Genomic DNA, 26,348 nt, shown 5'->3' with positions numbered 1-26,348 from the left:
TAGCGGGAAGACGCAACACGACCCGCTTGCTCGAAATTACTCTGGTCAATGACGTGCGGCATCTTACCTGGCAACCGCGCAGGCGGCCGCGCACGCCCCGTCCCCTGCCGCAGGGAAGCGGCACACGCGAGCCCGTGTGCCCAAGGGACGCCGGCCCCCAGCCGCGCACGGCCCCGCGGTGGCCCTGGGGCCACTGAACCGCGCCCCCTGCCCCCCCAGCCGCGCTGCCGGGCTCTCCCCGCGCTTTCGCGGCCCGGGCGGTGGGCGGCGGGGCCGGGCACCTGCGGGGCCGGACACCTGCGGGGCCGCCCGACGGCTCCCCTGGCGGGGCGCGGCGCGGCGCGGGCGGGCTGCACGTCGGGCGAGCGGTCGGAGGGTGGAGTGAGAGGGACAGGCTCGGCGGCGCTGCCGGCGGGCGGGCAGCCCGGCACTTTCCTTTTCGGCGCGGGGAGGAGCGGCAGCTGCGCAGGCGTTGCTCGCACCCTGTTGATTAGTCAGTGCTGGGATGGCGCTTCCTGGGCCAGGCGCGGCGGCGGCGGCAGCGGGCGGCCCCAGCCGGTCCCGGGGGGCGGCGGGAGCAGCAGCAGCAGCAGCAGCAGCCTCAGCAGCCGCAGCAGCAGCCGCAACAGCAATCGCAACCGCCCGGCGGGCCTCCCCTTCTGCCTAGCCCGGCATGTCCCGGGGCGGCCGGCGCTGAGCGAGGCAGGCGCCCCCCGTCCCCCGCCCCGCTGGCTGCAGCCCCGCCGGGTGGGAGCACCCCGCCGGCGCTGCCTGTCTGGCTCCCGTCCCTCCCCTCCCCGGGCCGGGAAGATGGACCCCGGCCCGCCGCTGGGCTGCAGTCTCAAGGACGTGAAGTGGAGCGCGGTGGCCGTCCCCCTGGACCTGCTCGTCAGCACCTACCGGCTCCCGCAGATCGCCCGGCTGGACAGCGGTGCGTGGGGCGGCGGGGCGCGGGGCCGGGCGGCGGGCGAGGCGGGGCGGGCGGCGGGGGGCCGCGCCTAGGGCGGGCTGCCGGACCCCCGGGGCGCCCCCTGCCCGCCCGCGGCCGAGGGGGCCGGAGAGCCCCGCGGCTCCCCGGAGCGCGTTCCGTGCCGTCCTTGCACCGCCGCCTGCCGTCACCGGGTGTCGGTGCCAGGCTTCGGCGTGCGGCGGAGTCCGCGCGTGGCTTCCCAGCGAAATACCTGGGCGATACCCCCCCGCCCCCTTACCGTGCGGCCGGGGGGGGGCCTTTGCGCTCAGCTGCCCGCCCCTGAGAACTGTCCTCGCAGTCTCAAATTAAACCGTGTAAGGGCATTTTCAGTCCTGGAGACCCAGCCTAGTGATGAAGTGACGCTGCACGAAGGCCAAGTAAGAAGGGAAACGAAATGGCCAAGCGGGCTAAATCCCAAATGTAACACTCCACCAAAAATGCCAGGGACCCGTAAAAAAGAGGAGTAATGTAAGGAGCCTTCACAGCCTCCAGATAACTTTTTATGACTGTTTGCTTGGGTGCTCACCTGCCGTCTCCAAGTCTGCAGCTTTTTGTTTACTCCAGGAAATAAGAAACGAGCCTGACACTGTAGTTGTGCCAGCAGCATTCCACCTTTCCTAGAGACGCGTCTTAGAAAGTGTCAGCGCAGGGAACTGGGGAAATTCGGGGAATTTTTCATAAAGGTGCAGACAGCTGCTTCGTAATGGTGTGTGCATGGCATGGTAGCTCTGTAAAAGCTGTCCCGACTCTCCCATCTCTTAAGAGGAGGCAGAAGATAACTCACAAATCAGGAAAAAATTCCAGGCTTTTTGATTCGTTAGATTATGAAGTCACCTTGTACTTAATGTGCAATAGAACAGTTCTCTTTTAAAGTTTTGTATTGATTTCAAAAGTTAAAAATGAGCACAGGCATTGTGTTCTGTTACTCCCCAGCGTGGAGGTCAAGACCAGGATTGCTTTATTGCTTAACTGCGGTTCACATAATCCAGCGATGATTCAAGCTGGGGCTTTTTTGACTTTGTCCCTCAATTGTGCAGTACTTTTCCTATACCTTGTAGTGCTTCCTCAGAGCAGGTGTTCAGGAGCAGGTTAAAGAAAAGCTTCTTTGCCTTTTTAACTGCAGCTGGCTGTTTTCTATACTGTCGAATGTATATTGTCTGTGAGAACAGCAAAGCTGGTATGTTAAGGAGTTCCTCGTGATAATACCTTCTGTCACTATAAAACCAGCTAAGATGGCCTCCAGTCACTGCACTTAAGGCAGTCAATTTACTTGAGATTCCTGGCAGTGGTTCAGGCTTTAACAGGATGTATGTATTGATGACTTATTAATTTCCCTCTCTGCGCGTTATACTTCCCAATCTCCCTGCTCGTCTTGTCTCGCTTCATTGGAAGGGACCTGAAAAACCTTTGTGGGTAGAGAAAGTTTATGGGTTTTGAAGCAAGTGAATTTTTTTTTTTTTTTTTTTTTTTGGTCTTATGCCAGACCTGGTGACGAGAATGTCTCATAACTGCTGGGGAGATGAAGATGTCGTAGATCTTGTGCAAAGGCTTTTTTTTTGTGCCGTGTGCCACACTTGAAGCATATGCACAGGCAAATGGATGTAAACAGTCCTGAGCTCTTTTACCTCTGCCCTGAGATGGCCAGACATGAGGCAGCTGTTGGTGTGGGTGTCCTGCGAGTAATGGTTCATCCTCACACTAAACTCCGTGTGGAGCAGGCTCAGGTACAGCACATGGGCTAAGGGCTTTGGGTTGGAACTGGCTGAGGTCTGCCCAGCTCAGCATGCAGGCAGAGGCTCCTGGGTCTGCTTTCACATACTTGTATAGATGTGCTTTTCAACTTCTGGGACTACAGTTGGCAGACGAATCAATATTTTATAAAGAACACAGACGCTATGGTCTTGGTGGTACAAAGGGAACGCTGTCTTATTTCCAAAGCAGGTTCCCTTGCATTAAGAGAAAGGAACCATGAATCAGCGCGTCGCCTCCTGAAGAAGGAAAGCTGGGAATGTACAATGCTTGTGGAAATGACCAGAGCACCCGCTGCCCCAGGACGGTTGCTCTGCATCTCTTCCCTTGTCTTGCAAAGCTAACAAGTGGAGTTCTGTCCGAGAATTTCTTGATGCAATACTGAAGAAAATAAATGCAGAGTCCAATCCAAATGCGTGTCATCCAATGCTCAGGAAGTTTAAGGCTGCCTCTGTTAACAAAGTAGTGTCTTGTGACAGTTTTATCAGGATGCAGCTCTTGTCTCCCTCCACACTGCTGCAGGTACAGCCTGCAGATACTCGCTGATGGGTCAGGGTCCAGTTGTGCTGAAACAGCCTTGTCTCTTCTTTAGGTGCTGAATTCCTCTCCAGATCAGCGGGAGGTGCCTGTGTTTCGTGCTGTTGGAAATCAAACCACCTGTAGATGTCTGTCTTAAGTCACCTTCTGATTTTGTGGTTGGCTTCTGTCTGTAGCAGTGAGTTGTTTCTAGGCTGGTTGTTTCAGTCCTTGTGAGGTTTTGTGAAATCCAAAATTCATTTTTTCTGGAGGACTAAGGTGTAGAAGAGGATTGAAAAGCTGGAGATGTATTTTCTTCAGAAGATGCCAGATGAAACTTACTATGTTGTTTCTACGTTTCTTAATGGAGCTTAGCACTCGGTGGATAATGTTCTTAGATGATGCCCACAGAAGATCTCCAGTTTTTCACTGTTGCCTCACCTTCAGGCCTTTCAGTTTGAAGAGGGAGAATGAGTATGATGAATGCAGCTTTATTCTTTGAGTTTGGATGTGCATGGAAAAATGCCCTTAAGTAGTTCAGTTTGATTTCTTGACAGGATGAAGTTATGAAATATTTATGCACACTAAATTTGGTCCTCTGCTGAGAAGGGAGAGTTTTTCTTGATGGTATGGGATGAAGGGAGAATGGGGGAAGTAGTCTGTTGTTACATCAAGATATAACTGGAAGTAGTTGGGCATCCTTATCCATCCAGAAATTATATATATATATATCAAATTCTGTGTTTTCAGATGAAGTTTTAATACTGTTTAGTTGTGTTCCAGGTTATACCTTTTGGATGCTATTAAGTCGTCAGTCAAGTTTTGTTTGTTCAAATCTGTTCATGTGTTTTACTATTTTGCTGGTGAATATTGCTATATTAATTGAACAAATAGACTGGGGGGGGGTGGGGGAAGAAAGCTGTCACTGTTGAGAGAAAGCAAATGTTGTTTTCTGTGGGTCGTCTTCCCCACCACCCCACCACCACCACCCTGCCCAGCATATATAAAGGCTTAAATATTTCTAGAGGATAACTCAAGTACAGAACTGCTAAAAGACTGCTAAACACCATACCAAAGAAAATGAATGGACTTTATCTCACGTTGTGGAATTCACTGAGTGGGCTGTTTCAGATGAAAAGAAGCAAGACTAAAAGCAAGAGAGGAGGGAGCTTTGTGCTGTGTTTTTCCTGTCCTCGCCCCCACTGCTGTCCTGATCTGCTTTGTCACCAGTGGATCCCACCCCAGTGACACTGAGAGGCTTGTGGGTGGGTGCAGTGGGGAGAGATTTGGCTCTGGGAACCCGAAGCAGAAAGAGATTATCTTATCTGAGTGTGGTTGTTTCAACAGGGCAAAAGGTGAGCGTTGCTGGTGAGGCTTGGGTTGTCATGTCTTCATATCATCGGTTAAAAAAGGCTACCTGTGATGCTGTGACTGTGTCTTGTTGCTAATGCTGAAACAATGTTGTGCATGATTATCTCAGGACCTTAAATTTCTAGTAATTATTTTTCTAAGGGTGATTTTGGAGGGTAAGAGAAATGCTGTCAGGGTTTAGATCTGGAAAATGCTAATGCTGCTTTGCATAGAGCTGAGCTTCAGGCCCAGCTTTTTTTGTAAGCTCACTGGTCCCTTCAGACTCCAGGAGTCTGTTGTTCTTTTTTTTTTTTTAGGAGAGCTCCCTTTCCCCCAGCCCCTGTTGCTGTGTTTCCACAAGTAAAGAGCAGCCTTTGCTGGTAGGTAGTTTTCACCCACCGATTGGGTATGAACTGGAAGAGTTCACAGAAATTCACAGCTTGCGTACAAAAGCTAAAGTTTCAGGGATTTAAAGTTTCTGCCCGCAGAGGGCCTGTGGTCCTCTGATTTTATTTGGGTGTTTGTTTGTTGGGTTTTTTTGACAAGGGATAAACATATTTATACATGCTCAAAAAAAAAAAAAAAAAAGATGGTGTTATGGAAACTGCTGTTCTTGGGATCAAAGATAGTGGCACTTGTCCTCAACTCATAGAGAAGTGATTCCCTGCTGCGCGTGGTGGGGAAATCATGCTGCTGAACTCTTCTGGAAGGGAGATCATGGATCGTGATGAGCCACTGAGACTCCAGATGAAATTCTTCTCTATGCATTGTAAATGTGTGGTTGCTGTAAGATGAAATGAAAGAATTAGAGGTGGTAAAGAAAGGAGGAATCTATAAAATGGGTAACAATTTAAAGGGTGACTTCTTCTTTCTTTACCCCTGAGTGAACTCTTGTGAGTATCAGCAGTGGGTGAATAGTGAGTCTGTGCTGCTCTTGCTCCTGAGGGATTTTATTTACTTACTGTATTTCAGGTTCTCTTTCTCTCTTCCATTTCAGAACTTTTCATAGTGAGGTCTGTCTACCCCAGTCACATTCAAGGGACTGTTGTTCCCTGCAGCTCATTACTGTAGGGCTTATTCTGGTTCCAAATATCTGGAAACTGAGCACCCTCACAGTTTATCAAAGAACATCCCACTCAACAGAACAGTGTGGCCATGTACATAATGAAAATTTTGTATTGCGTCAGTCTACAAATGCGGGTTATCTGTGCAGCTGAACAATACTTTGAAACTACAAAGAGACTTACTCTTTTAAGGTCTGAATCTGCTATCCGTGCTTTAATTGTCTTGAATGACCACCTCCTTTTGAGAAGCTGGTGCAGGGTGTCTCAGTAGTCTGCTATTGAATACATCTTTAAAAGGCATCGTGTGGGGGTAGGGCAAAGCTTTTGAATAGACCAAGAAAGAGGTTTCATATATGCCGAGACCCTGGGCAATGGCTGTGATCTGATTTCCCACTCTAGGTGTGGCTGTCTGTTGTGTACAGTGGTGTGGTAGGTGACAGTTCTCATGCATTGGGCAGACAAGTATCTCTGATTTGAAGGCAAAAATCTTCAAGATATACTGTATCCACGTGGCTTGATTTCTTCCTTACGTGCTGAGCAGCTTTGAAACTCCTAGCTGTTTATACTGTGTGTTCTGCCATTAAAGTATAATCTCAGAGACATCTCCTCCTTGCTTTCTCTTCTTTCCTCCTTTACCTTGTGGTCTGCTGTTTCCATCAAGACAATTGAATGAAAAAACAATTGACAGGTTGCCACTAACCACTGCTCCTGGGTTTTTGTTTTGGTTGGGTTTTTTTTCCCCTTCTGCTGGCAGAGATGTGTTCCAGAAACATTTTAGTGAAAAAGCTTTTAATTCATTTAAAATCTGCAGCTACAGAATGGTGCCTGTGAAGATTATAGTGCCCTCCTGGAGATGGAGGCCAGTAACTTGGCAACACCTATTCCCAGGGGTACCGCAGGCTTCTGATGAGGAAGACAGAGTTCAGTAGCACACCTGTTTTAGACCTAAAAATCTGTGATTTCTTTGAGCTGCTTTCATGTTTGACAACGATTTAATGTACAATAGTGTGTACTGCATGTTTGTTAACCGTTATGCCATTTGTACTACACTGGACCCTTGGTGGTGGTGTAGAGCTGCTAAGATGCAAAATAGTTGCTTTGCTCTTGTTTCTTACGTAGTTAATAAATGCTTGTATTCTTTTCTGCCATACAGGGTGTGAAACTTACAGCTATTCGTTTCAGTTTCTAAAGTTTTGACTCTGTTAGGTGAAGCCTTTGTGTACACATGTGGACAGACTCTTCCTGGATAATTCTGTAGTTCAGATATTGGAAGGTGAAACGCCGTCAGTCTTTCCTTAATTGGGATTGAAGTGCTATAACTTGAAAGCCATGGATAAAGTCCTAAAAGGAGGCTTAGTGCCTTGGCTTCTCCCCCCCCCCCCCCCCCCCCCCATTTAAATTACTTTCAGCTTTCAGGTAAGGCACAAGATACATAAAATCTAAGGAATTAAGGTGTCGTGAACAGTTAGTAAAATCCTTAAAACAAGTGTGGTGTGATGAATCATATGCTGCAGTTGCAAGATGTGGTAGTAAGGAATGGTACAAGTCTAGCATAGGAAAGCAGGGTTTTGTTGTTTTATGCTTTGTCTGTAAGTGCTGTTCTGGAACTAGGTGTTCCTGGCTTCGGTGATTACGTGAATTGGCACTCCCTATAATAGCCCAGCAAAGGCAACTCCAGGGAATATGCCAAGACGAAGTGCTGGAGGATATTGGACAGCGTGATCTGGTGCTCCAGGATTTGATGGAAGTTGTGGGAAGAGCTACAGTGTGTTCCAGTCATTCCAGTGGTGGTTTGTCAGCAGCGAAGGGCATGGGTGTTGCTGTATTTCCTTTTGGCATTAGGAGTAACAAGTTGGTTGGATTAGGGAAGCTTAAGTCTCTCCCCTATAGGAAAATATTCATCATCTTAATGTGGATTGCGTATGACTCAAAACCAACCTTCATAAAACCCAGTAAGCCAATATTTCAAGTCTGAAATGTTTGCTTTTAATGGTGCTACCCTTTGGAATGAGTTTTACATAGCATTTGTGGTCAGTGATTTTCATACCATTTGCAGTATAAAAAGCTTGTGGAGCTGACTTCCCTGCCCCTCTCCCTGTAAGCCACATCTGCTAATCTGAAGGCCTAGTGCAGAAATGAGGTGTATAAGCAGATTGAAGAATGTGTCTTTGCTGAGAACTGGGTCCACATCTGCTTTGCAGTCTTTGTGACAGTTTGTGTGTCAGTATAAAACTGCTAGTATTGCAGCTTTGCCAGGGCACCTGCATGCTTGGCTGATACATGGCATCAATAAGAATAGCTGCTCTGTCTTGGTATGTCCTGTACTGCTGCATGGTGTATTGCCCCGTCAGGCTTGTTGGTGTGAGCTGGGGGGTGGGGTGTAGAAGCATCTTCCTGGGAGTGGCGAGGGTTTGGAGTCCAGCCTCCTTGTCCCATAGTTTGCTTTGGCTTTCAGTTTGTGCAGAGAAGTGATCAGGAACTTGGCCTTTGGAAAGAGGTCAGTGGAGTGTCTGTCAGGGAGGTGGCAGTGGGGAGGAGGTGCAACTGTTCAGCTCATGCAAGGCATTAACACCAATAGCTACTGCAGCAGCTGACTATCTGTGGGAGAAACGAGCATAGAGCTGTTATAGAGGTTGCACGCGGGGAGCAAGAATTGCCAAATCCTACAGACATCTCCCAGCCAAGTTTGTTGTGAGGAGGGAGATGCTCCAGAGTCTGCAAAATGCACATCAAGTGTCTGGATCGAGCCGTGACGCAGACCTGAAGTGACTAGTGAGAGCTGCCAGAGCCGTGGGTTTGGGGAGCTTGGGGAGCCCTGTGCCAATGGCTGCAGCGTGTGTGCACCCAGGCAAGAGCTAGTGTGCTGTCAGCAGAGGAGTGGATGGTGACTTTTACCAGGAAAGGTAGCAAATCTTGTGGTGGGGAAGGTCGCTTGGAGCTTCCTGGAGGTGCAGACCTTCAGGAAATGCAAAATTGTTTGGAAAGTGCTTTTTGTTTCTCGACGTTTTCTTTCCTTGTGTTGTAACTGGTGCAAGTTGTAATCACAGAGAACTCTGACTTGTGTGTGTTTCCTTGGGCGTGAGGGTGTCACTGGGCTTCTAAAGGGAACCAAGGATAAAGATCTAAATACACTCTCAGAGGCTGGAAGATATCTGAGAGCTCAGCCTGATGAAGTTGATACTGGAATTGCTTCATGACAGGGCTGAACCTTACTGACTCAAATGTAAATATTACATAAAACACAACATGCTGCAATCGTATTTGTGAAACGAGCAGGGGAAGCGTTTCTGGTGAAGTGGTGGCAGCAAGGAAGTTGGGAAGTTTCTCCTTACACTCGGAGCTGGGGATGTGGGAAGAAAAGCTGAGTAAGGGACTAAAAGCCCCCTTCGACAGGCCAGTGTGTGCCATGCATGCTCTGCTTGCGATCTCTGCTCCTTTGTGGCAAACATGTACCTGGCATGGGTGAGGACGTAGCTTGATGGATGGCAGGTTTGCAGGGAAAGGCTGGGAGCTGTGGCTGCCTGCACACCGGCCAGGGTTTAGTGCAGAGATGTGTGTTCTCCGAAGGTGAGGTGTTAGATGCAAGGCTGTGTGGGGCTACGGTTCCCCTCTGCAAGAAAGATATGAGCTAGTTGGAGCGAGTCTAGAGATGAACCACCCTAAACTGCTTATTCATGCTGTCCTGAAGTAAGGCACTCTGTGCCCAAGACTGACCTGAAGGTACGGGTGGAGGAAGGTCCCTGCGTCTGCCTGAGCAATCATTTCAAAATTGCGCCTGCTGGCCTTGCCTGAGCATCCCCCCTCGCCATGCTGCCGTGGACGCTGCCCAGCGCTGAAGCAGGCTGGGCTGCCAGACTGGAACTGCACGCTTGCCTTGCAGCTGGGTTTGTAAGAGTTACACAGTCTAAATACTCAGTTACTAAATTACTTCCAGGAACTATCTCAAAGTAATCCAGAAATGCTCAGATAGCCCATCCCATGTGTTCGTTTTTCTGTTTGCAGTTGTTACTGTTGTTCCAACTGACAGTTTTATTTACTTGCCCCACTAAAAGCAAGCACTGACTATTCTTGTTGCTTCCTGGCACCTCATCGTTTTGGAGATGAAAGGCAGAAGACGGGCAGGGAGATAAAGGAAACTTTTTACCTAAGTGTGTTGCGGGGGGAACACATGTACACAGACATTTTCTTCTTGTCCATCTTTTCTGTTGCGTCTTTCAGCGGACCATTTCTGGGCATAGTTGGCTTCAGGGAGACCTTGGCTCCAGTTTGCATCATTCAGTCCATCCCCCAGGCTACTGTCCTGCACCTGTGGGCTTTCAGTAGCTGCAAGTTATCTGCAGTCATTTCCAAGGTTGCTGTAAGGTAAAACACCCGGTACTGCCTAGCAGTAGCAGAATGGAGTGGTGCAAGGAGCTCCTTCGGTTTTTCTGTTATCCTTTCTTGCCTTCAGGTAGGGTAGTCCTTCCTTTCGCCTCTTCCAGCATTACTGGCACATTGCTGTTTGTTTTCTTGTCCTGTCCTCCAACTTCTTGCACTTCTTGCTTCTCCATCCCTCCGTGCTCTGGTCGGTCTTTTCCCTCCATGCCCTGGTCAGTCCTTTCCCCCCCACTTGAAGGAGATCGGGGTGTTTCTTGGTCCAGACAGCAGCATAATGCTTGGCTGTGCACATACCAGGAGTGACAGTTGTGTGTGTGCTACCAGAATTGAAAAACAAGCAGGGAATTTTGTAGGGACTTGAAAGTTTCTGGTCATTGAGACCAGAAATTGGAACTGCAACTGGTTGGAAGGAGACAGACGTTCTGGGTTTCGCTGCAGAGAGGTAGGTGGTTTATATTAGTGTAGATAACATGGGGTCTCCCTCTGTGGAGTCTTACACTTTGCTGTTGACGTGCTGTTTTGTTTAACTTCAGTAAAGGGAGTTTTGCTGGCAGGACTCAAACGTGAATTGGTAGGCTTTGCATGTAATGCTTCCTTTTGTCAGCCAGCACTGACTGCTTGCTCGACTTACAGAAAGTGACTGGAGAGGCTCTGTATTTGTAAGAATAATAGTCATCCTTGTCTGTTTGTTACACGATGTGAGTAGCCAGAAGGAGAACGTTGAGTATATATCCTCGTTGGAAGACTGGTTTCCAAAACACAAAATTATTACTGCTTCTTTCTTAACGTTTTTGTTCAGGCTTCTATTTACTAAAAGGTCAAAAACCCCCTTTTTCTCTTTGAAGGGGGGCATAACCACACACATTGGGTAATATCTAAAGTCTTATTTCAGTTGCAAGCATGTATTTTCATTATGGTCAGACTTTTTTTCTGTCTTAGTCTCCAAATGTAAAGCTACATTATACACATAGCAGGAAAATATAGAAAGCATTGGTGTGTATGTGACTCGGAGAGATGATAGGATTCCATATGAAAACAGGAGATGTGACTGGCTGCATGGGTGTTGCTGCAGTCATTGTAGCCAGGATGTGGCTGTAGACAAACAGCAAAGCTGCAGCACCGCTGCAGCAGAATGTAGGGCAAGCTGGAGGAAAAGATCATTTTTGTTGTGTGTTTTATGGGTTGCACTGTCAAATATCATTTGGGTGCCTGTCAATGTATAACAGAATATCTTAAGACCAAGTGGCCTGTGGGCAAAGATAAATGTGCCCTCAAGGGGAAAGTGAGGCATGATGGGCTTTTCGTCATTCTGTGTTCTGCATGCTGCTCACCAGTAGAAGCTTTCCTCTTCACAGGAGTTTTGGTTTTAGTTTTTGTCTTCTGAAGAAGATAAAAATATTATGAAAGGAATATTATTCATGTATCCCTTTATGTTTTATTAAAAAGAAAGGTATTCTTTTTATACCTTACAGTTGAAGTGTAGATTTCTCTGAAGCAATGAAAATAAATTGCATTCAGGGTTAGGACCGTTCTTGATCAGAAAAGAATTAGGTGCAGCTTTGATTGCATTCCTCGTGTTAGTATTCCCATATTGCTCAGATGCTCTTCCTGTACCAGGATGTAACCAAGCAGGTGCCTTGTTACAGTTGAACATCTAAAATTTCTGTTGTGTGTGCAGTCAGCCCATGTTTGAAGAGGCATTACCCTCTTATTAGTGATACTCTAATTTTCCAGGTTGAGCTGAAGGGGTAGGACAGACACACAGCTCAAATGCAAAGGCAACAGCAGCCCCAGCAAGCAGGTGCCACGTGTGCATGACCAGTTAGTGTCTGCAATGTCTATGAGGGCATGGGGAGATGGGCCAGGCCACTGGGCAAGCAGACAGGTGGCAACCTAACCTCCGAGCAGAGCTGAACTTTTGCTCGCTTCCAGCTGTTTTGATTCTGTCCTTAACCCAGGCTGCACCAAAAATCAGAGACAAATTAAAGTGTAATGGTGAGTTCTTTCAAAGCCAAAGAAAACTATGCTTGAGCAGCTCCTGCATTTGGGCAGCTTTATTTTTAATTGGGAGCTTACCCCAGATGCCCCAAGTTCAAACAGGGATCACTGCTGTGCAATACAAAGCAACGTAGTGTCTCTTTAGGACTTGGGATATGTAATGAGGACTGAGCATGTTTACTTGGATGCTATTTTAAAATATCATCTAATTATAAATAATTGTCAATGAGAGCTCCCCAGCTCTTATGCTGTGCCCAGGAAGTCTGAATGAATAGGCTGCTTCTCTGTCTGCCAGGGCAATCTAGAATCAGATTCTAGGCCTTAAATCCATGAGGTTGGTAGGGTTAAAATTTTCTTCATCGGCATCCTGAGTCTGGGGAGCTTTAGCCAGACTTCCCTGACAAGACTCCCAACCACTGCATGTGGGGAGACATGACTTTTGTAGCAGCTAAGGTGCGCAGCTTCCTTCAGTTTTGTCAGTTAAAGCAACTGTTCTGTATCTGTGCTTGGCAATAAACAGGAAGCTGGTAAAAGCACGTAGTGCAATGCTGAATGCTGACCTCCCATTTATTAATATATATTAATATATATAATACTCCAAAGTATTAAACTTCTACAGCTAGGTAGGCACCTAATGCTAAACAGCTCTTGGAAGCGTATTGTCCAGCAGAGCTCAGAGTATTTATAGATGCACCCGAGCAGGAGCTTTCTAGCATGAGGAATGCTTGCCTCTAATGAAAGAAAATCTCAGCTCTCTTAATGAAGTATTTAAATGAGCTGATTTGGATGGCAGCAGGCTGCTCAAAAGTCTCATTACCGCTGTGTTTTTCTTTTGGTCAGGTAGTACTGTCATTCTCTTTATCCATACCTATCAAGCTGCTTATGAAAGCTACTCTTTTAAATTCCTCGTTTCCAGACCTGGTGCCTTGATTGCACAGGGCAGAGAAATACTATAATTATTATTTTTTTCACCTGACTTTGGCCATGAGAATTCGAAATGGAAAATAAACTAAACATGAAACCAATGTAAAAATTCCTTTCGCTCTCTATGGTAACACTAAACAAGGCTGGAACCTCTCTTCCATGCAATGAAAAGTTATTTATCATTCTTCTTCTCAATATTTCTAATCTGTGATCATTTTAAGTGCAGTTAAACTCAGTGTTCCTTGCTCTTATTCTTAATACTTTGGATTGGTAATCCTAGGTGACTTCGAAACCAGAAAACTTTTAATTAATTGAGTGATTCTAAGAATTTTTTTAATGATTTTTTTCCTTCAAATATAAGATACCACAATAAATAGTTGGCACTATTCAACATGTTGCAGGGTATTGGAGTAGTTGAAAGAATTGCTGAGACTTTCCAGGGTAGTTTGTAACTAACCATTATGATTGACTGTTCTGTTGGATCAGTCCTACAGCTAAATCTGTTGTGAGGATGCAGCAAAGCTGCAGTTATGTCTGGTGATACTCAGCACTATTAAGAAGAGTAATTATGATAGCAGCAGAAAGTTACTGTGTTTTGGAATGCAAATGTTAAGATTTGCAGGATTCCCGGCCCCACCCCCCTGTGTGGGGGTGGAGACCAGTTTGTGTTGAAAGAGGTGTTTTGGCTTGAGTTCATAAAAAGTAAGGTTTCTCGTTCCATGATGTTTGTTCTGAAGGCTTGAAACAAACACAAACACAGCTCAATGAAATCTGTGTTGTTACTCTTGTTTTGTTGGGGTTTTTTTTTACTAGTTTTCTGATGAAGACAAAGAAAGCAAGATGCTTTCAACTGCGAGATTGCTAAAGTTGGCAGTGCATTTACCACCAGTGGCAGCGGCACCAGAATTCATTCCACTTAGTGTTTTAAATATTTGTGCTCCTCTTCCCTGCAGTAGGTCAGACAGGTTGTTTTGAAGACTCGCTGGGATGCTGTCTCTGTGTGTTTGCAGCTAGAGCAAAGCTTGGCTTGGAACAAACTGGATTTTTTCTGTGGATTAATCTGTCCCATAGCCTTGTAACAAGATTATGGTTTATGCTGATTTGTTACAACAGTACTGGTATATCCAGTCATTCCAATAGCAAAATGCTAATCCTAAAGAAATAAATCTGTCTTCTTGCTGGCAGGCATAAAAAGAATAGGGGGATGGGAGTCTCTGCTCTCTTGTTAGGTATTAATGGGTGATAGCTTGAGTTCAGCATCAGTTGGATTGAAGTAATTTGATTGTATCAGGCTTTTGCAGAGGGATTGGAAATTGCAGAAATAAAGCCTTATCTCCTTTCTCTTGATTGTGAAATATTTAATGGTCATCCAGAGCAAAGTTTGATCACAGTACAGTGAGGCTGGAGGGTTATATTAATGCACAATGTACTGCAAGTAGTGATGTTGGGCAGTCTGAGGGTGATGTGCCCTGTCATTCGGACACAACTGAAAATGGTTGCAGCATGGCCAACTGTAAACAGCAACAGTTGTGTTTCATCCAAGGGAAAAGGTGTACAGTGGGGAGAGGCTTAATCCTGGACAAGCTATTTCATGGGTAGATGCATCTTGCTCAGCTCTTCCTGAAGCTGTGAGAATATTCAGTGTCTCTCCTTCCACCATCCAAGGCTGAGACAACAGTAGTTGGTCGTAACAGCCTTTGCTGCAGATGAGCAGTTTTGGGCAGCTGAGTTGTCTCAGTCTGGGCTGGACGGGGTTGGATGATTCTCCTGGGCACATCTTACATGATCTCTGCAGCAAAGTGCCAAAGAGGCGGTCCAAAACTCTTGGTAAACTTGACGCACAGCCTGAGCTGGCTTCAATGCCTGGGCTCTCCTGTGGCTCAAATAAAAACATTAAGAAAAAAATTATATATATATAACATTTTAAAACTCCCTTTTAAAAAAAAAAAAAAAAACACAACTCTTTTGTAATGTAAAAAGCAAGTCTGAAGCAACTGGTTGAATCTTAATTTGAGAGACAGCACACAAGATTTTCAACTCATTTTGCCCGATCTTCCCAGCTTTAGTTGCAGCTTCTTCCCTTTTCTTGCTTTTGGCAAACAAAGGAAGAATATAAGTTGTCTTACAATCAAAATGAGTATGAAACCTTATGCTGTCAGGGAAGCTTTTCATCCACTGAAAGATGTGGGGTCCATGCAGTTGACAGAAGTTCAAATCAATATTTCTTTGGAGAGTCAGTGTGTTTGATTGCAGTTTGAATCCTGACAGAAATACTAGTTGATCTAGATAATAGGAATCAGCACAAATAAATGTGCTGCAGGAACGGAACAACTAAACAGAAGCACATATTTTAAACTGCTTGGGAAATTGAGAAGGAAGAAGGGAAACTGAAAACTATGGTTGATTATCAACAGTCCTAGATAAAACTGCAATTTTTTTCCACGTCTTTGTGTTGCAAGTTCAAAATGTTGTGTACCTAAGGGCAGAGCCCTCTGCTTTCATCTTTTCCACCATGTTCAGACACAGACAGTCAGATGAGACCACGGTCAGGCTTTCCTAATGAATCTGTCCATTTTAAATTAAAAATTTAGTACACTACATTTTATAGCCCTGAGATGTTTAAATTTTAATGTGGGTTGGGTTTGTTTTGGTTGATGTTTTTTTTCCATCTTGCTCCTAGAAACTACAATATTTGCTCCTAGAAGTTAGAATATTTACCCTTTTAACTCACTGGCAGTCTGTATTTAGACTTTGTATGATACACCCCCATGCAAGTTGTTTTGCTTTTCTTTAAACAAGGAAATTTAATCTGCTAGATTTTTTTTTTTGTTAGCAACCTTTTTTTGTGTCTGTATGGAATGACAAAGTGAGACTGATAACATGGAGAGGCTTTCAAAGGAGGTTTTTCTTCACTAGTTGTAGTGTTTTCTGCAGTTACGTGTTCTTACTTCTCTCCCATTAGGCGTTTTGTGCAAGAGTAACTCTTTCAAGCATCTGTTCAGTGACAAAAAAACCCCATAAAATTTTCAATCCATGTAGATCTGATGTTCATTAATGTTGCTACAAGTGGGGCTCTTTGTGTAACAAAAGATTTCTGGGGGTTTCCTTCCTTTGTGAAGAAACGTTACAGGGATTTAATTTTTTTCCGTGAAAATTCCCATTGTTCCTTCAAACTGGAAAATTCAGATGTTCTCCTAATGAACTTTTTCCTCTGACCTCCAGCATGGATGAGTGCAAGTTTTATTTTTGCAGAAGAAATAACACTGGCAGGCTGAACAGCTCATTGAGATTTGACTCAGTAACCAAGTACAATGCCAAAACTTAAGCAAGCAAACCACCCTGATTTAGTATTTATTAGTCTTTGATGTTCTTTGAGGTATGTCTTCACAGATAAATACCCAACAGATACTCTGGAGTGAGATGCAGCATGCATGGGGAAAAAAAACACATTGATTTCCTCTCTCTACTCTCCCTCAGAGTTCAGGTAGGAGTTATTTGTCATGAGGAGAGGTTGCATGACCTGTTAAATAATAATAAAATAAAATAAATTGTCCATATTTGAATATTCAGACTTAAGAACAACTTTGTGTTTTTTCCCTTAAAATGAAAATTCTAAACTCGGCATTATAAAAGTATTAGCATATTATAAGTATTAGCAGAATGATCTGCAGGAGAAGAGGCATTTGCTCTGCCAGTGGGATGTTGCTGTGGTAATACAACTGAGTGCTGGAGGTGAAGGATTGTATGTTGGTGGCATCGTGGTTGATGGGAGGTCAGATGGAAGCTGTCCTGTGCACTGTTGCAGTTTCAATCTGCTTGAAACAGCAAAACCACTCATTGACGTCAGATGAAGTCTGTGCTTCTAAGGGAAAAAGAGCATTTGCCCACTTGTTCCTTTCCTCCCCTAGATGACAACTGCTGTCAGATGGTCATATATGACCATACTGCAGGTATTTGATAAACGAATGTAATCTATTGTTTGTCTTCTACCGAGTTGTCACATACTCATTTCTTTTGTTTCTCCTCTGTTGCATATATTAAAACCAGAGAGGGTTATTTAGGAGCACAGTCCTGTCCCATAAGTGTAAGAATTCATACTGCTCTTTGAATTCAGACTCTAATAAAAATAGATGCTAAGCCTCAAAGGTATTGGAAAATGGACTACTTGGAGTTCTCTTCCAGTAGCCTATTGCTCGTGCTAAGAGTTATAGTATTTTTTTGTGTATGTTTTTCAAAGAACTTGTACTCTTACTAACAAAAAAGGAACATACGCGGTGCAGTGCTTCTTGAGGTGCTAATGATGCTTCCTTGTGTCCCTGCATCAAATGAGACCAAACTGAAGTTAACAGTGAAAAATCTTTTGTGATGTAGTCTGGCGTACATCTTCATCTTTTTTGGCTTACTTGTTTTGGTTAACTTGGAGCAAGAAGTTACTGTCTGCTGGCTTTTTTTGTGGGTGGTTAAGCCTTGTTTTTTGTTGTCTTGTATTTTAAGAGGTCAGAAGTCCAAACAACCAAGTGGCTGAACAAGAACCAAAGTGTTGGGAGCTCTTTGAAGATTGTGTAAAGGATGAGCCCAGCAGTGAAAGGAAACACAGATTCCCAGATAAGAATGCCCCTGAATTTTCTTTTATTTTTTTTTAAAGGCAAAAGGATGCTGTGGTACCCAGCCTGGTTTTAACACCTGATGATACCACAAAGCCTACTTTGGAAAGGCTTGCAGGTACCTGTGATGCTCACAGACCCTCATTGCCAAGGAGGCTGAAGTTAGTGTGTGCAATGCCTGCAGCTGGTAGATGCTCACTGCACAGCTGGGTGTTTCTGACCTGTGTGTGGTCTCTTCAGGTGTGCTGTCTCATCAGTGCTAGACCCTGGGCTCCCCACTTTAGATGGGGACCCCCTGAGCTTCTGTGCTGAGAGGAGGCCTTGGCTTCAACTTCTACGGGCTGTGAATCTTCCAATAAGATGAAAAGAAATCTAATTCCTGTTAAGGTGTTACCTGTGTGAGAGCTATGTGATTAGTGTTTGCAGAAACTCAAGATTGCCTTTCCAAAACCCAAGATAGCTTTTATTAGTTGACTCTTGTACTGTATTGTAGATTCCTTCTTTTGGAATGGAAAAGCAGCGCTGGCATTTGTATTTGTGCTAGCAGTGTGACCTCCCTCTGACCTGAAACATCTCTTTGTACAGACCCATGAAGTCCATAATACTGTCTTTTCTTTGGTCAGTCTTTTTTGTTTATTTTAGGTTGTTCTTTTTTTTTTTTTTTTTTTCAGGTTTTTTTTTGGGGGGAGGAGCTGTTGGTTGTCTTTTTTAACAGTAGAATATAAATTCAATTCATACTGGCTGGGTCTGTGCTTTGTTTTTCGTGATGTGGAAAGATAATATTATGGTATATCTTAATGCATGGCTGGTTTGGTCCTCAACTAGGGAAGGTCCAGTGAAGCAGATACTCTGTAAGTAAGGCTCCTCAGTACAATGACAGCATGATAAATAAGTAAGAACCTCACTTCTTTCTTCCAGCTTCTAATCATTCTGCTTTCTCTTATCTTCCAGTTGCTGTAAAATAAACCTTGGTGGCTAGTCTTCCCTTGTAACACTAGCCACTTACTGACAGTTCTTTGTAGTTATTTCACAGCAGACATGCTCACCTGACCAGACAGCCACTTCTTTTTGCTGTTCCACAAATTAACCCTTCATTCCTCACAAATGTTGGTGCAAGCCCGCGTGGGGATAAACTTGAAGTTATTAATTTGCGTGATTTTGTAGGTACCTGGCTTGAGCACCCACTGAAATGCTTTTTTAATGTAGCTGAGACTTTGCTATGTAATGACATTATGCAACTGTGAAACATTAGATGGAATAATTAAACCCACCACCTACTTAACTGACCAAGGCAGGCCGGGTGATGCACTTAATTGTACAGCATCTGTTACCTTGCATGCAGATGGTGTTCAGGCTTAATCAAAACACATGGCCTGAAGTCATGACCCTTTTCCCTGGAGTTTTGTGGGCATATTCACCAGCTATTTCACAAAAGCCACCTTAAGTTTCTCATGAGCTCCTAGCTCTTTTCTGTAAGTCTTTTTATTCCAGGAAGAAGAAATTCTGCATGCTTGAACTGATGTGCAAGGGACAGCGCTAAGCTCACTTTCCAGTCTTCTGTGATGAATGAGATGAGAGGAATGTCTCCGTAGCCATCTTCCTGGCAGGAGGAGATGGTATCTAATACATCTGGCGTGTGTAAATGGTATCTGTTATGTTGCTGGAACCTTGCATGTGTTGACTTCTTTTTCTCCGAATTGCTCATGACCTACTATTTTAATGTCTCCAGACGCAAAGCTTATGCTTTAAGGCAATGATGCAAACTCTTAGCCAAGATGACAGTGTGTGGCATTATAAAGTGTTTATGCTCCTGTAGACCACTGCTTATTTGAATGAGTCATTTTGCTCTGCACATTTTGCAGTCACTTGAACGTTAGTTTCTCAATACTAGGAGGAGAACCTTAAAAGTTGTGGGCTCTTTTTTTTCTTTTTTCATTTGCTTCATGATTTTTCTTCAGGTGTTGGTGTTAAGTCATTGCTTCTTTGGCAAACCAGAATATGTGGAACTTGTGTGAATTGTCTTTTGTGGACTGTAACGGGCCAAGCTTTAATTGTTGATCTAGAAGGCAGCGAAGGTTGATCCAGAAGGGAGTGAAGAAGATGTGGGAGCGCTCAGACCCCTCAAAACTGGAGTGGTCTTCAGTTCTACCCCTGAGACTTTACCCCAGACAGTTGAAAACTGTGAAATGCTAAACTTAAAAAAAAAAAAAAAAAAAAAACAAAAAAACCAACCAACCCAAAAAACAACAACAAAAAAACCAATCGAAAAACCACCCCCACAACCAACCAGTGTGTGTCTTTAGAAAGTAAGCAGTGGCCATAACCTGCAGGGAAGTCACTGCTTGCCTCCAAAGAAATGAGCTTCCCTTCTGTGCTGCAGCATCGCCATGTATAAACTTGGTCCCTGTGCATAGCCAACCTCTGTTTTCTCTGGCTCTTAAAAACTGCAAATGAAAACAGAAATTCATCTCCGAACTTGCAGATTGAGGTATCCTGCTCCCAGTCATACTACAGTTGGCTGGAGTGTTTACAGTGACAGAGCCAAGGTTTGCCAAATGTGGATGATCCAGTTTTGGAACTGGAAAAAATTATTAAAGAAGTATTGGCATTTAATGTAGGTGGTATTTAATAAGCATGGGACTCGATTAAGCAATTACTTTTTTTCTTTCATGGTCAGCATTCCCTCTGCAACTGCCCTTCAACAAGGGAGAGGTTTGCAATTTTTGAGTTTTTTAGGAATTGTATAGAAATGGATCATGTAATTAAAAAATGGTAAGACATCTTATTTGCAGCGAACACATGAATAGCTGTTGCAGTGCTGCTTTCGTGATGCATGATGAAGTAGCCCCAATACTGGTCATGGTCAGAGTGCTTTTAGGAAGACAGCTTGTGTAGGAACATACGGGCTGACGTTTCAGTTCAGCGGTATGACGCTTTTACTGTCAGGCAAGGATGGGTGTTGATGCTTTGTTTAGGTGCTGTTAGCGAATCATGGGTTTCTTAGTCTCAGGCATTAGTATGAATAAACTTGACTCATGTTTTGGAAAGAGGAAGGCAACTTGAGGAAGGGTGGAGAATTGCATGTGATAGTTCGTTGCTTCTCTGACTTTTATTTGGGGGAAAGAAAACAATGCAAGTATTTGCCTGTAGATTCTTTGTAGTGGTTTAATTATATTGCGGGTATGTGGGGTGGGGAGGAGAGGGTGAGAAGATAGAGCTAATCCATATTTGATCATAAGAGACAAAACTGTTACTGAAGATGAGTGGCCTGTGTTCTCTGTTTTCTTATGGCGTCTGATTTTTGTGTAAGCAGCAGTGTAGGAGTATGTTGAATAGGTGAGAACCAAGTTGCATAGTTGGTGGATGTGAGGACTGCAGAGTTCTCTCCCACGTAGTTAAAATGTGATTAATGAAAGGCTTGCATAACTTGTGTTACCGAGGCAGCGGGAAAAAAAACAGATTGGATATGCGTGGCTGTTTTTTAAGGTATGGTTGGCTGAGAGAAGTGTAAAGGGCTAAACCTGAGCTGTGCTGGGGCTGGGAGCTGAGTCATGCCAGAGGTGTCTCCTGCCTGAAAGGTCCTCCTCTCCAGGAGGAAACTGCTTGAAAAGGCAGGGAGCAAGTCTTACAGGGGGAGACAGACTAGAAGAAAAATGGAAGAAAGAAGAGCATATGTATCACCATGTTCTGTTGTCCTCAATCATGTTTGACTCTTCCATGCTATGGGAGGAAATACAAGGAAAGCGTCTGCATGCACCGTGGCGTGGAAACACCAGCCAGGTGTTTTCACAAGTCTGTTAATCCCTTTGGTGACAAAGGGCCTTTTCTTATAAAGCAATCCTGGGAATCAGTCTCGCTCACAGTTAGGAAAAATCAGGGCTTAGTAAGGACAGACCTGCCTGTTGTGAGGGAGCCGGAGGGACTGTTGAACTCCCCACTGCATTCACTCCACCTTCTCGGCTCGGTCTCCCATGGCAAAGCGCGAAATCTGTTTCCGATGTAATTGGTTAGAGCAAATAATTGGTGTGAGAAAAATTGTGGTTTCCAAGGTTCTGTTTAAAATATACAGCTACTTCCAGCTGCAGACTTAATTATGTAGTCACTCTTGGACCTGCCTTAGTAATCTCTTTTTACACTCACCTGTCCCACCCAGTTTTAGTGGAGTAACCACTTAAACAGATCATGGCATGTGTGCCATGACTGGAGTTGTCTCTGTTTTCTTGAGAATAGAATATTCCTAAGAATATTTCCTGAGAATTTCCTCAGACGCTTTGAGGGTGACCCATACTGTAATTATTTCCCTGCAGTCCTGGATGTAGAATCCAGCCTTCCTTTAGGTAACGTTCCAAAATTATACCTATGGATTGTAAGGCAGAGAAAAAGCATACCAGAGATGCTTTGTATTTTCTTCAAAATTTCTTTGCTACTGTCAGTGAAATTAGAATACCAGTTCTTCCCTTAGGTGCCATTGGTGTTAGTTTGTTGTGGGATGGAATAATTACTTGTTGCCATGGATTATAGGAAGCATGAAAGTAAGTCTCTGAACTGAAACACGAGTTTCAAATAACACCATATATTACTATTGTGGTTTTCCCCAAAATTGTAAAACTCTTGCAGCAAGCTGAGGATAATTTTCATATGTATTAGGAGTTTCCTTGTGAGCAGAAAACAGGAGGTCCTTGAGGTCGGATGATTTGGTAGAAATTAGTGGATACATGATTCCTCCAGCAAATATATCTGAATTTCCTTCAAAATATGGATGGGACCAAAGAGTTCTCCAGCACTGCATCGTGGTTTTGCCACTTTTCCAGGGGCTTTCCGAGGTCCCTTATCCCAGTGTGCTGTGGGTGGAGGGGTAGTGCTTCCCAGGGAGCAGGAACTGCTGTTAAGCAGCCTGTCTGGCTGGCTGGGCTGCCAAGGGATGTGGTCCAAGAAGCACTTGGAAGCTAGTTCTTGGAATGTCCTGCTTACCTAGAAGCTACTTACTGTGCCGTGCAAAGGAAGGAAACCTGGAAATGGTGCCTTCATAGGAGCAAAAATAACTGGTATTAAGGAGCTCTGTATACCTTTTGATATTTTGTATTTTTCTGTTCCCCCTCTACACCCCTATAACAACAGTTTGTCTACAGTTATATTTGCCCCAATTGTGCAAAACAGGAACTTTTTAAAGGTTTAACGGGCCATGGGACAGCAGACCCAGGGAAGTCCATCACCTGCACTCCCTGCGTCAGAGCAGGTCTCACACCTGTTTAGCCAAATCCAAGTTTCTGGAGGAAACAAGCAGAATCCTGGGGCCAGACAGTGTCAGAGCAGATGGTCATAATGGTCTCTTCTGATTTAAAGTCTTAACAATTCTCACACACACCAGTTGCTGTGTTGTGAATTGTGTAGGAGGGTGCTCTCTGATAGAATGGGAGCATGAAATCAGGCAGGAATGGGGTGTGTAGTAGCCATTGCCTACACAGTGGAAAAGATTGTCTGGTGTGGGCAAAGGAAAAAAAAACAACCCAAAAACCTCCATGGGAAGTATCTCTCCACTGCAGAGACTGAATGGGGGAAACGTCTGCTGCTTCAGGCTGAGGGAAGTCTCATTCTTCCACTGACTTTTAAGGATACTGGAGGACAGTGAAGGGAATGCAGTTTGTTGTAGTAGCTGAAGGGGATGGGTTTTGTCCAACTTGATTCCGGGGCTAAACTGCTTGCTTTATTTTTTACTGTAACTGCAGGGGGCTGGTTGGAGAGAAGGAAAATGAAATTTAAAACTTCATTATTCTTGGCCCATGTTTAGCATCTACTAAGTGTTCCTGAAAGTTCACGTGGCTGTTTTAAACACGCCTTGAGAAAGGCTGTTTTCTGTGTGTTTAATGCAGACACGTACTGAGCAGGACTGCAGGTATGTAAGAGCAGTCTGCCGTGATAAGCTGTGCTCTATGAAGTTTGTTCATATATCATGCTTGAGATGTATAGCTGGCACTTGGAGTACTCTGTCTAGTGTGGCTCTTTCAATTGCTGGAAAGCCAGGCAAAGCACTCTAGTCCTGATCAGGCACTGCAGCTGGTGGAGGAGGGGAAAGTAATCGGCAGAAATGCAGAGGATTTGATAGGGACAGGGCTAAAAAGGAGAGCTGGATTTCTGGCTGTGTTTGTGATGGATTTGACAGACACCAGAGTACAAGAGAGGGAATTACAAAGATGAGCTGGACATTATCTGTGGGGGCTTCTGGTTGAATGTATCTCTGAGAGGACTTTAGTGTGTGTTAAACTTGTATTTTTTTTCCGCCTCATTAAGTGGCAGGATTAAGGTTACAGGCATAGGAATGGCTAATTAAGCAGTGTCTTGCAAAGGGATAGAATGACAAAGCTGAAATCTCTGTATCTGCAAGTGTATGATATTCAATTACTTCATAGCGATGAGCAAGATTGGCTTCAGGTGGCTGTAGGGTGGTGTGACAGTGATCTTTCAACATATGGAAATGTACTTTTTTTTATCATCTATTTAAAAACTAAAAGAGCTCTCAAGTATTCATATCAAATGAGATAAGCAGACTTTTCATATTTCTATGTCTGCCTATGCAGAAAGCTGAAAAAGGAGCCCCAGAGCTACTGGTAAATAATCTGGATTACATCTCTGTGGTATTGTATTTATGCACAGAGTTGTTTTGCTTTATGTTTGTTTTCTGTAAGGTAAAGTGCTTATGTTGCAAAGATAAACACTGTGTAGAATTGGATTTTTAAATCTCCAAACATCTGGAAAAAAAATAGCAATAATAATAATATGCTTGTTGTGAAGTTTTCCTAATTCGTGATGCAATGTGTGAAGTTGTTTTTTAAAAAAACCCTACTTCTGTTTTGCAGGAGAAACTGTAGAAGGCCTTCGAGAGAGCGATTATCTTCTGATTCATTCATGTCGGCAGTGGACAACAATTACAGCTCACAGTCTGGAGGAGGGTCACTACGTCATAGGGCCAAAGATAGAAATCCCTGTACATTATGCAGGTAAAGCTATTGTTGACCTGAAATACAAATTCAAAGAGAATGAATTGCCTACCACTTACACTGATCGCTTTGTTTGACAAGAGGGAAGCTAAGTCTCTGATGCCAGTGTCTGTGACTTAACTTTTTAGTAATGTTAGATACATCTATTCAGTAGCCCTGGGAGTAAGTCAATATTGGACTGGGTGGCACATTGACAGAACACATAGCTATGTAGAAGAATTGGTTTCAGTTTGAGTATAATGAACTGCCAGTGCTTCTCATCTGTGAATGTGGTGACAAAAGTGTGAAAGTTTGAAAATTCCTTGACATGTTCGATCAAAGGTGGAATGGGTTTTAAACTTCATTGTGTACTCAAGCTGAAGGGGATTTTTGAATATTTCCATGTTAAAAGCCAGGGACCCTTCATTGTAATAGTGTGGTTTTACACTAATGCTTCTCAGTACTTCCTTGTCACTGTCTGCCTTTTTGGATGATGCAGTAATACTGTTCCAAGCAGATATGATGCAACTAATCCATATTTATTTTACAATTTCAAATTACTTTCCTAGGAAATTATTTTTAATAACTGTTTCCTACTGCTTAATGTCCTTATTCACAGGCTGAATGGAACAATACTAAATGAGTGGGAAGTGCTTATCTTACTGCAGTAAATACAGAAAATTGAAGAAGCTGGAAAGTGTGAGCAGGGCAAGCCATGGCTACAAAGCAAAGATGTGGGCATTGTGTTTTACTTGGTCTTCTGTAGCTAGTTGTCAATTAAGTAATCTACTCGGCTCTCTTAAGGTCTCTTTTAAGATGCTGGTGCAATGAGGGTGTGCTAAGTTGTACAAGAGCTGACTGAAATGTTTTATTTCAATCACACCAGTGCTGCAACTGCAGTGATGCATCCTGTTTCAGTGATGAAACTTACACCAGTTGCCTTCTTATGTACTGTTTCTCCTTGGAGTTCACTCTGGGAAGGTCAAATTTTTTAACGGGCATTTAAAAGCTTTGGTCTGATGGCATACAGTATCATAATATACATGGCTTTAAAATTCTCAGGATTTAACTTTTTTTAATCTTTTTTTTTTTTTGTCTTTTTGCACCTCCTGGCTGCTGCATAAGCTTCAGTGCTGTGGTCAGATAAACACTTCACTTCCTTCAAACAGATCCATTTTAAAATCTGCACTGTGATTCCTGGAAGAAGGAGAACAGAAAAAAAAATGGTTATTGGCATGAAGTAAGGCTGGATCTTAATAGGTTTACTAAAGCTTTGGTTTTAATTTTTAAAGCAATTAACCAAGCTCTGCTAAGTGGGTTTCCTGACTCTTCATACTTGCATTCATTCATAGTGTAAATTTACATAGATACCAGCAGAATCAAAATCTGTCCCCCAAGATACTGCAAAAATATCTTCCTTGTTTATGTTAATGCAGGAAAAGAGTGTGCATTTAGTTGGCAGAATACGATTTGTTGTCAGACAGTCTCCAGAAAGTTCCCTGCTATAAACCCTTCATTAATGAGATGAAAATACATCAAAGTTCAGAAACTGCCGTGTAGTGAGGGCACTTAATAAATATGTGATGGGCTTTGCTGCTGCTGAAGAAACTTCACAAAAATGGTCAGTGCTAACTTGGGGTACCAGAGCATGTCTGATGGTCTTGCCTACGAGAAAGGAGAGACAAGTCTAAACATGGGAAGGTTTAGTTAGCAAAGTACTGCAGTCTGGTGCTTGGGTGCTAACATCTAAGTGCATTTAGAGACATCTTCCATACCCTAAAAATCAACTTATGATGCTGTGGATTACCATGCATAAGCTAAC

The 26,348-nt window shown here is 44.0% G+C and overlaps 1 protein-coding gene across 1 annotated transcript in view; it reads left to right on the top strand.

Annotated features, from left to right (window-relative positions):
* Nucleotides 1-346: 346 nt before the first annotated feature.
* The window catches only part of GAREM1 (GRB2 associated regulator of MAPK1 subtype 1), a 101,932-nt gene continuing 75,930 nt past the window's right edge, over nucleotides 347-26,348 (top strand). Inside the window, exons 1-2 of the mRNA XM_040588266.1 lie at nucleotides 347-931; nucleotides 24,407-24,547. Coding sequence (XP_040444200.1) covers nucleotides 811-931; nucleotides 24,407-24,547 — 262 coding nt within the window. The 5' untranslated portion in view covers nucleotides 347-810. The remainder of the gene's footprint in view (nucleotides 932-24,406; nucleotides 24,548-26,348) is intronic.

The sequence above is a fragment of the Falco naumanni genome, chromosome 3 (genome assembly GCF_017639655.2).
Source record: "Falco naumanni isolate bFalNau1 chromosome 3, bFalNau1.pat, whole genome shotgun sequence".
Classification (NCBI taxonomy): Eukaryota; Metazoa; Chordata; class Aves; order Falconiformes; family Falconidae; genus Falco; species Falco naumanni.
This window is presented reverse-complemented; position numbering and strand designations above follow the sequence as displayed.